The 9405-nt window shown below is 41.3% G+C and overlaps 1 protein-coding gene across 2 annotated transcripts; it reads left to right on the top strand.

Annotated features, from left to right (window-relative positions):
* Positions 1-1034: 1034 nt before the first annotated feature.
* LOC102200038 (visual pigment-like receptor peropsin) lies at positions 1035-8203 on the top strand. Of its 2 annotated transcripts, XM_005742462.2 has the most exons (8): positions 1035-1239; positions 1351-1453; positions 3226-3442; positions 4051-4256; positions 6047-6146; positions 7013-7117; positions 7203-7426; positions 7598-8203. In XM_005742462.2, exons 3-8 carry the CDS (start codon positions 3304-3306, stop codon positions 8054-8056), a joined length of 1233 nt encoding a protein of 410 aa, XP_005742519.1. In that variant the 5' UTR covers positions 1035-1239; positions 1351-1453; positions 3226-3303; the 3' UTR covers positions 8057-8203. The 2 variants fall into 2 exon arrangements, with proteins under 2 accessions (XP_005742519.1, XP_005742520.1); XM_005742463.2 differs by lacking the exon at positions 1035-1239 and having other exon boundaries at positions 1297-1453.
* The last annotated feature ends 1202 nt before the right edge of the window (positions 8204-9405 follow it).

The raw sequence follows: 9405 nt of genomic DNA, 5'->3' as shown, positions 1-9405 counted from the left end.
TTATGTCTAAGTGCTTTCTATCTAACATTCACACACATTCATACTCAGTATCTTGCCCAAGGATAATTTGGCATGCAGACTGGAGCAGCCAGCGATCAAACCACCAACCTTCTGATTAGTAGATGATCTGCTCTACTTCCTGAGCCACTGCAGGAAATTTTAAAAGGCTTCAGCCTTGCAGAGATTATTATTCATATTAACGACCCAGCACACAGTGGCATGGAGAGGCAGTAAATAGCTTTACTTCTAATCCATTTATGATAAATTGTGTAGAATCACTGTCACTACTACCAGCCTTGCTAGAGGCCACCTTTTGAGAAACCCCCTCGAACAATTTTTATTACAGATTTCCTGTAGATGTGAAAATGTATTTCTACGAATGCCACGCATGGACTAGCAGACGAAAATGACAGGCAAGCCATTTACTTTCATACAATCAGTCCCTGTGTCTGTCGTTCAGTGACAGGGAGGGAAAAGGTACGCACACTTTTTTTCAAGCAGATCCTGTATTGGTTTCTTGACCTGGTGAATGTCCCCAGTGAAGAGAGGCTTTGTGGCCTTCAGACAGCTCTTAGCCTTTGACACACACCTTCATAATAGCATATGTGTCTGTGATTTTCCATTTGGAAAATTGCTTGCTCTGTCTCTGGCTTTGCTTAAGACAGAGCGAGATCGAGAGAAAGATACAGTGACCTACTGTAGGTGCACCGTGATTGCCCAGCTTTGTGAACTCAAACACGTGCCAAGGTATACAGGTGAGCGCTAAGGTAATCTTGTCGTCTTCCTGTAATGTGGCAACACTTAAGCACTGTGCGGTGTATGGTAGGTGCCAGTGCTTTGTGCTTAACTCAGCAAAACCCGTGTTTGATTCAGGGATTTTGTATTTTTGTCAGAACAGAGCCCACATCTCTGCACAGCAGCTGACAGACTACAAGATGCCAGCTTCACACATTTATCCTCTGTGGACAGATGTCATTGTCTTTAGCTTTGTCCTTGTAGATTGGATGTGGGGTCTTCTTTGTCCTTTGTCCTTTAGCAACAGTTTAATCTCAGGAGCAGCTGCACTAAACAATGACTTTATAACATGCAGTCCTAATCATCTTAATTTCACTGTAGGAGGATAGCTTTCCAGCCTGCTGCAGGAAATTGATATCAACAGTGTCATGACTTCATATTATGCGAACAAAAATAGGAACTTTAACATCTAGCAACAGTGTCATTCTGAGTCTCTGGCTGAAGGTATGGTGTGCAAAGACTGCATTCAGTGTTTGCTGCTGGACGGGTGACAGTTGGGGTCAGAGGTTCATTTTCCCCTTTGGCTCCTTCCTTCTCTTGCTCGCTGGCTTTCAGAGGCTGAAAGAAGACGCGGAAGCACAGAGGCATCTGGCATCAGAAGCACAAGCAGCCCTTCCCACCACATCCTGAACTGTGGCAGCCAGAAGAGAGAAACAAGGTGCACACTGTGAACTAAATACAAACTGAGGGGGGGGGTGTTCAGGATACCCCTTTGGTGGGTGTGTCACCACAGAGAAGTTCACTGTGAAGAGAAGAAGGAGAGAAGGTGGACGAGGGGAGATGTGCTGCAATTATAAGTTTTCACAGAACAAAACAATGTTAATCAATAACACTGCACCAGCATCTGTTGGTGGGGCTAAATAAAGATCGTGTTTCTGAAGTGCCAGATGTTCTCACTCTGACATCAGAGCACATTTCTCAGTGCACACATTAGCTCAAACAAACTAAATTATGCTTCATATGATATTTCTGGGGTTTAGTGTATGTTTAGATGAATGTCATCTGTGTTTAGACAACGTGTGGTTACTGCAGCAGGTCTAAAGTCATCACCTCCTAAATGGAAGTACAGAAACAGGAACACAACTCTTGAGAGTAGTTCAGGAGTTGGACTAAAAGTGTAAGCAGATATTTGAATGGTCAAGATGGAAAAGCTGACAAAGCTCAATTTTATTAGTATCCCAGCACTTTTTTTTTTTATTATTGTTTTTGGATTGATTTTTGTTACCTCCACAGATGTTCTTATTAGTGTTTACATGTGTGCGTGTCATTCTGTTAAAATGATGGGCTTGAAATGTTCTGAATTTACCCCTAATACGTTGTAGGGGTGTAGAGCGTAGTCATGTTAAAACTCCATTAAAATTTGGTTACATCCACCAAGGTCTTCTAGTTTAACTTAATGATTTATTGATCAAAAAATGGCAAAAATCCTTATAACTTTAACTATAATTCGTACAAGTGTGATGTTTGCTGTCAGCATACAGAAAGTACTGCATGAAGACTTCAAGTATCATCACATTTGAGCTCTCATCTTTTCTTCAAGTCAATAGATTGATCTGAAACTCTATTTCAAAGTATGTTTCTTACTGCCATTCGCAACATTTAGGAAATTAGACTTTTGTATGGGGATTCTAAGTATCCAAATATTACATCACATTTGACCTCTGACCTCACTTTTACATTTCATATCTCTTTCTCTTTCAAGTTGACCCCAAAATGTGTTATATCTATGACAAAAGTATTGTCGAGAGAACGAGAATGAGCTGCCTGGTTAGAAATATACTGCAGCATAATATTACAGTTTATAATAAAGTCAAGTTATTCATGTACAGTTATTTAAAAATCAGTATCTATTATCCAGTAGATACACCTACATTATGTTTATGTACTAAATACAATAAAATTTTCTTAAATGTAAATGCTGCCCAAACACTTGATGTTAGGCGCCTGTTAATACTGGATAAGGGTAAATACATTTCTTATTTATATTTTTCAGAACATTATTAATAGTAATATATTGAAATTTTAATACCAATTCTGTGCTATTGCCCAACTGAAAAGCTTCAGTCATTAATTCCTGTTTGGCATTCACACAAACCTGCAGGACACAATTCAAAGAAAATGCACAAGATGGCGTTTGAAATTGTTCAGCACTGCTTTGATCTCTGCTGAGGGCTTTAAGATAGCTTTGCTTGAGACGAGACCTTTGTCTTTAAGCTTTACGAAGCCACTCTGAAAATTAGACTATAACCCACTGAACCTTTCCCTGTTGCCTCCAATTTCCACCCAAAACCTCTATCTTCTTAGTTGTTAAGCAGTAGATAGGATTACAGCTGCAGTCATTTGGACAGTTAGTAGTGAGGTATTAGTGACTGTGTCTAAGCTGGATTTAAAATGAACTGACCGGTCATCCCTGCTCGTGTGTCACTGCAGTGTCTACTGAAAGCAGAGGAGAGCAGGGATTTTGAAGAGGACAGAAAGAATTCATGCATAGGCATCGAAATTCAGGCCATGGAGCTGACGCTGAAGGCTTTCACTCTGAAGGTGGTGAATATTCCATGGAGGAATAATAACCTGAGCACCCTGCATACAGACCCTCCTCTGTCTGATCAAGGACAGACCATCATTGGAGTCTACCTGTTAGTGCTGGGTAAGTAAACCACCATACGCTAGAATGCAATGTTTATTTTTTGCATTATGTGTATTGTTTGCAGATGAAATATGTTTACTTGGATTGTACGTTATGCTACTGTGTCAGTATTGCTTGATATACTGTATTTCCTACATTCGCATGAAAGAGTCACACATTATTCAAGTGTCAAGAACAAAACCGACTCTTGTTTCCAAAGGCCAGTCCACAGCTGACACCCACAGTTTGGTTTGGACCGTGCCAGCTAAGATAGTCGAGAGATTTTGTGTAACACAGAGTCTGAGATATAAAAAGAAAGGGACCCTGTTGGCTTGTTATCTGACTACAGAGTAAAAGGGTTTAACTCTGAGCTTCACGGGTTATTCACACTATTGGAGTCACTTCAGGATGAGATCCAGAACTAACAGCAATGATACATACGTACATGTTCCTATACTGTATGTAACATATTATCTAATAGTACTATACTACTACATATGATACAATATGATAAAATATAATAAAATAAAACACCATACAATGTCATATGCTACCATAAGATTTAGTATCCTATGCTATGTGGTTAATTAGGTATCCCCTGAATATTCTGTGTGCTTCCCTCCCTGCAGGATGGCTGTCCTGGTTTGGAAACAGTTTAGTGATGTTTGTCCTGTACAGGCAGCGGGCCACACTTCAATCAACCGATTTGCTCACCTTAAACCTCGCAATCTCTGATGCCAGCATTTCAATATTCGGCTACTCCCGGGGAATCCTAGAAATATTCAATATCTTCAAGGATGATGGATATTTGATCACCTGGATCTGGACCTGCCAGGTAAAAGCCAAACTCGAACAAGACTTCAAAATACTGACATTTGGAACAACGAGTCTTATCGCAGGAGCTATGACTGTGCAGAGTCACCAAAAAACCATCCGTGTGCATCTGCTGTCTTTGGCCAGCCCTCAGTTAATAAAGTACATTAAAAGAATCTGTGGAAGTGTAACAGTAAGGTGTATATGCGTGTGGGTGTGTGTACGTGAAAGGGATTATTCTAGTAGACATGTGGGCTGGAGGTTAAATCGTGATAAGATTACCATTGTGGAGGCCTTTCTTCTAGCAGTAGGGCACCTGTCAACAACCAAACAGTGAACGGTTAAGAGCTGCTTTGGTGGCTATTTGTTGAATTTTATATCTACATGCACTTATATTGCGGGCTCTTATATTTAACCATTCATTTCTGTGTTTTTCTCTTCCTACAGCCTCAGCTTGAAAAGAAATATTTGTCATACTTTAGCTTGGAATTCATCCAGGATATTTTCTTGCTCGAAGCCAGGCGTGGTAGAAATTGTGATTTCCGTGCTGCAGCGAGTGAAGTCTCTGAGGAGTCATACAAAAACAAGCCGGTGTAACCAGAATATATTTTAGTCTGGAGAACGTAAACTTTAAAAATTTAAGTGAAAGAGATACTGTAACTCAAGCTCTGCTGCTCTTAGGCTTCCCTACAGTCACAGAGATGATCTCATATCTCAGTCATCCAATCTCCGGTGAAAGAGAAATATTGGGAAGGGAAGTACCCCACCTCTCTTATTTCACCTTCCCCCAAGAGAAGTGGGCTAAGGCAGGGAGCCTGAGACGTAAATAAGGGGATCAGGTAAAAAGTGACAGAAATAGTGGAGAAAAAGAATAGAAAGGTGAAGGAGACAGGCATGTGAGAAGCACATTACTGCATGGAGCGTGATGGGACATGAGCGAGCTGCAAGCTGGGCCTCATCCCCGTGTTTTACACTCGGTGGGGCAGGACATTATTAGATATGAAAGAGCCTCTCAGGATCATGTGACATTACAGAAGGAAAGTTCAGAGGAAGAAATGATGCAGCAGTGTAAAAGGTCTATGAAAGTTTACATCACCTTCTTGAGAGCCAAATAAAAGACAGATTAGTTGCACTAAACTGCACTAAACCACTATTTTTATTGCAAAGGGTCCTGAAATTTTATAAAAACTAAAATGAAACATAAGATTAACGCTTAATAAAAACCATACCAATGTTAGTAAGACAGTTTTCTGCCAAATGAGGGTGAAAAAACGTGATGCTTGGAAGTAATAGGATTACATTTAAGGAAGATCAAGAAAGTAATCAGTAAGAGACCTCAACTGATCCCCATCACCTGGAAATGGCACAGCAGGAGCTGGGTGTTACATAGTTGGAGCCAGACTGAAACACAGTAGCATAATTTCCTTTAAGAAGATCTGTGATTAAAAGATTCCCAAACATTGGGCTGACTGCAACAAAGCTCCATGTGTTGCCATATTTGAGAGTCAAATCAAATTTTCCTGTGATATAAGTTAATATCTACAAATTAGCAGACGCAGTAAAGATTTTCCATTTTAACATCCTCTTATTGAACCTGTACATCAGAGGAAAGGCTCCGTGTCTGGAGCATATTGACCAAAAGGGAGGAAGAGCTCTTTATCTAAAGCATCTCTATCTGATAAAATCTAAAGCAAACTCGGCAGACAAAGGTCTGACATTAGACAGGCACTGGCTCTCTGCCCCAAGGCAGATATTTTGAAGACGTGACATCAGGAACTATCAGTCCATCTTTCTCTCTCTCTTTCCATCCAGGTGGACGGCTTCTTCACGCTGCTCTTCGGCCTCGCGAGCATCAACACCTTGACGGTGATCAGCATCACCAGATACATAAAGGGATGCCATCCAAACAAAGGTTTGCAGCTTTAGCCCAGCCTTTTGGCCTTCCTCGCATTCCAGCAGCAGTCTCTTATCTGACAGGAGAGTGTGGTGTTTTTAGTGCTAATGAAAGCTCATTACAGGCTTCAGCTGTGGAAATAACGACCACTCGTCTCCAGCAGTTTCATTTTTATTTCTCAAAGACATTATTAACTTATTTTGAAGTGAGATTTGCTATTTTGGGGGTTGCAACTGATGTTAAAAAATGCCTTAATTATGCTGGAAATTTAGTTGAGCAACTGCTTCTGCTGTCGGCGAGGGATAAAGGATTTTATTGTTTGTGGCTGCTCATGTTAACCTGAGTGTTTTTACATTTGCCATTAAACTATGGACATTAGTGGTAAATGTGGTGTGGCACCAGCTGCGTTTGCTAAAACCTTCACTCTTATACTAAATCTAAATCTAAAAAAAACCCACTGCATGTGTTTTTGTGTGCAAATGAGTTAGGAGAATGAAATGTGCAGGTAAACCAGTGCAGATAATAGCAAAATACAGCTCAGTATTAAAATCACTGAAATCCTGCACGTATAATATGGGATATTTAAATTAGACGTTTGCTCGTTGCCTGGAAATAGAACAAACTATTCTTTTCTTCCCTTGAACACTTCATCAACAGAGGCCCTTTGCAGTCGCAGATGTCAGCAAAGGCTGTTAAAAAACAAAAGACTTCATTGTTTAACAAAAATTCATAGCAAGTCAAAAATTCTGCATCTAACTTTTTCTGTTGCCAAAATCATGACCTTTAAACTGTTTTTAAACTGCAAACAATCCTGCAGTCAGTTCCACGGTGTGAGAATAGCAGGCTGTACTCATGTTGCTTGTCCTTGCTCTGTCGTCTCGCAGCTCATTGTATCAGCATCAACACAATTGCTGTGTCACTAATCTGCATTTGGACTGGAGGGATTTTTTGGTCTGTTGCTCCACTCCTGGGCTGGGGCAGCTACACAGGTCTGTTTTATGCATCGGACTTAACGGTGCTTCATGCAACATGACAACAGAGCCGTGATCTGACCTTGTATCTCGTGTTTCTTAGATCGAGGTTATGGAACTTGTGAAGTGGACTGGTCCAAAGCCAATTACTCCACTATTTACAAGTCCTACATCATATCCATCCTGATCTTCTGCTTTTTCATCCCGGTGATGATCATGCTCTTCTCCTACATCTCCATTATCAACACAGTGAAAACCACGAATGCTATGTCAGCTGACGGTTACCTCACCGCCCGCCAAAGGAAGATGGAGCGGGACGTCACAAGGGTAGGACAAAAGGAAAAAAGTCGAGTCTAGTTGTGGAGGGTTTATTGAAAGGCTTGATTAGAAATGTAAAAAGAGACTCTTAAAAGGTCTACTTAAAAGCGCCCGCTCGGTCATAAACCTCCTCTCACGTTACTCAAGTGCTGACAATAGTTTCCTTATGTCTCTTTTCAGATTTCCATTGTAATCTGCACTGCTTTCATCCTGGCCTGGTCACCATATGCAGTGGTGTCTATGTGGTCAGCCTGGGGCTTCCACGTGCCAAGCACAACCAGTATCATCACCCGCCTCTTTGCCAAGTCTGCCAGTTTTTACAACCCGCTCATCTACTTCGGCATGAGCTCCAAATTTCGCAAGGACATTTTGGTACTTCTGCCGTGCGCGCAAGAGCACAGCGAGGTGGTGCACTTGCAAAACATCACGCCAAAAGCCGAGGCCCCGCCCCCGCCTGAATCACTTCCAGGCCAGAAGCTGGAAGTGAAAAGTGCAGCTGCAGAGCTGAACCAATCTGAGCACGACAGTGATTCGGGGGTCAACAGCCCTCCTCAGACTCCTCCGTCTGACCCACAGGTTTTCCACATCGACGTGCCCTCTTACACTGAAACATCAGAGTACTGGTGTGACAGGCTCTGAAGACTGTTTCCATTTCACCTCAACCAATACTTGAATTCCATGGGGAGACTGGGAGTATTTATTTATTTATTTTTTTGTATGTTATGGTCTTATCCATCTTAATAAATTGTATGTGCAACCAGTGTTAATAAATTATTTTAAGTTTCATCCCTGCTGCAAAGAGTATTTATTTCCAGGTCCTGTTAGGAGTGTTTTAACAATCACTCAAACCAAACTGGAAGAATGCATGTGTTTTTTAAAAAGATGCCCAGCTCATGAAATCTGCAGTCAGTAAAATAGCAAGACAAGAGATGCACAACAACATCTGGAAACACTGAAGTGTCCTTAACTCAACCGAAGCAATGTGATGGCACAGTATCCTACTATTTCCCCCGTGTCCCCTGAGGGCATTCATACCCTCAGATCTACCTTATATCCTGCAGTCTACACTCTGTTGAGAAACAGCGTTTTATTTCTCAGTGTGTTTACGCATCACTCACAAGGAAATGGTTTTATTAAAGGGGCCGATTCATTCTCATTTCCAACTCCAAATTCTCTTCTAGAGTAGCTTTGCGTGCTTTATTATCTCATCCTCAGCCTTGCTACAGCCCCTGAATCACCCACTGTCTAAGCTGATTTAGTGCATCTTTCTTTAAGGCCACTCTCCTCTTAAACCAGCTTTCTTCTGATTTGCTGCCCCTGGCAAACAAAAGGCTTGAACGGCAGATGGATTAGGCTGCTGTCCTCACAGCCAGAGGTCTGTAGGAGCTACAGTAAATGTAGAAAAAGCTATCTGAGAACGCTTGACTTTTTAAAAAATAATACTGAATATAATATAAGCATTCACCGCTGTAACAGTACATGCATGACAGAAAAGAAGGAAAACTTAAAAGATCAGCTTAATCAAAAGATGAGTGTTTTGTTTTTGTTTTTTAGGACAACTTTTTGTTTCTGCACGGTAATGATATGAAGGACATTTACACCAGACATTAAGAGCTAAACGGCCTCGGGCTCATTAGAGCCACCCATACCTACTGTGCTTGTAGTAAAAGTCTGTGTAGTCTGCAGTCAGTGTGTGTGTGTTTGTACATGAGCTGTAGGGTACACCGCAACTGCATGTCAAAAGCCGCAAACCCCCAAAGTGACAGTGGATTTAACTTTGAAGTGTTTCCTAAACAGGTGTTGATCGGTTTATTTGTGGAGGAATGATTGCTCTGGTGAGAGATGACACACTCATCTTAGGTGGTTCATTTGTCAGCCAGGTAATCGGGATGAATGAGTTTTAGAACATATAGTCAGAATCATAGTTTGTTTTTTTCCCTCAGTGGGCTTACTAAGGCAGTGCGTCATTTGATTCAGAGAGAGAGAGA

The sequence above is a fragment of the Pundamilia nyererei genome, unplaced genomic scaffold (assembly GCF_000239375.1).
Source record: "Pundamilia nyererei isolate P.nyererei 1_Seehausen unplaced genomic scaffold, PunNye1.0 scaffold00120, whole genome shotgun sequence".
Lineage (NCBI taxonomy): Eukaryota > Metazoa > Chordata > Actinopteri > Cichliformes > Cichlidae > Pundamilia > Pundamilia nyererei.
The sequence above is the reverse complement of the archived record's forward strand: the minus strand, read 5'-3'. Positions and strand labels throughout refer to the sequence as shown.

Coding starts and splice junctions, on each gene's coding strand:
- LOC102200038 (XM_005742462.2), top strand. CDS start 3,304: ATGGAGCTGACGCTGAAGGCTTTCACTCTGAAGGTGGTGAATATTCCA. Junction 4,257..6,046: donor CCTGGATCTGGACCTGCCAG/GTAAAAGCCAAA, acceptor CTTTCCATCCAG/GTGGACGGCTTCTTCACGCT. Junction 7,118..7,202: donor GGGCTGGGGCAGCTACACAG/GTCTGTTTTATG, acceptor CGTGTTTCTTAG/ATCGAGGTTATGGAACTTGT.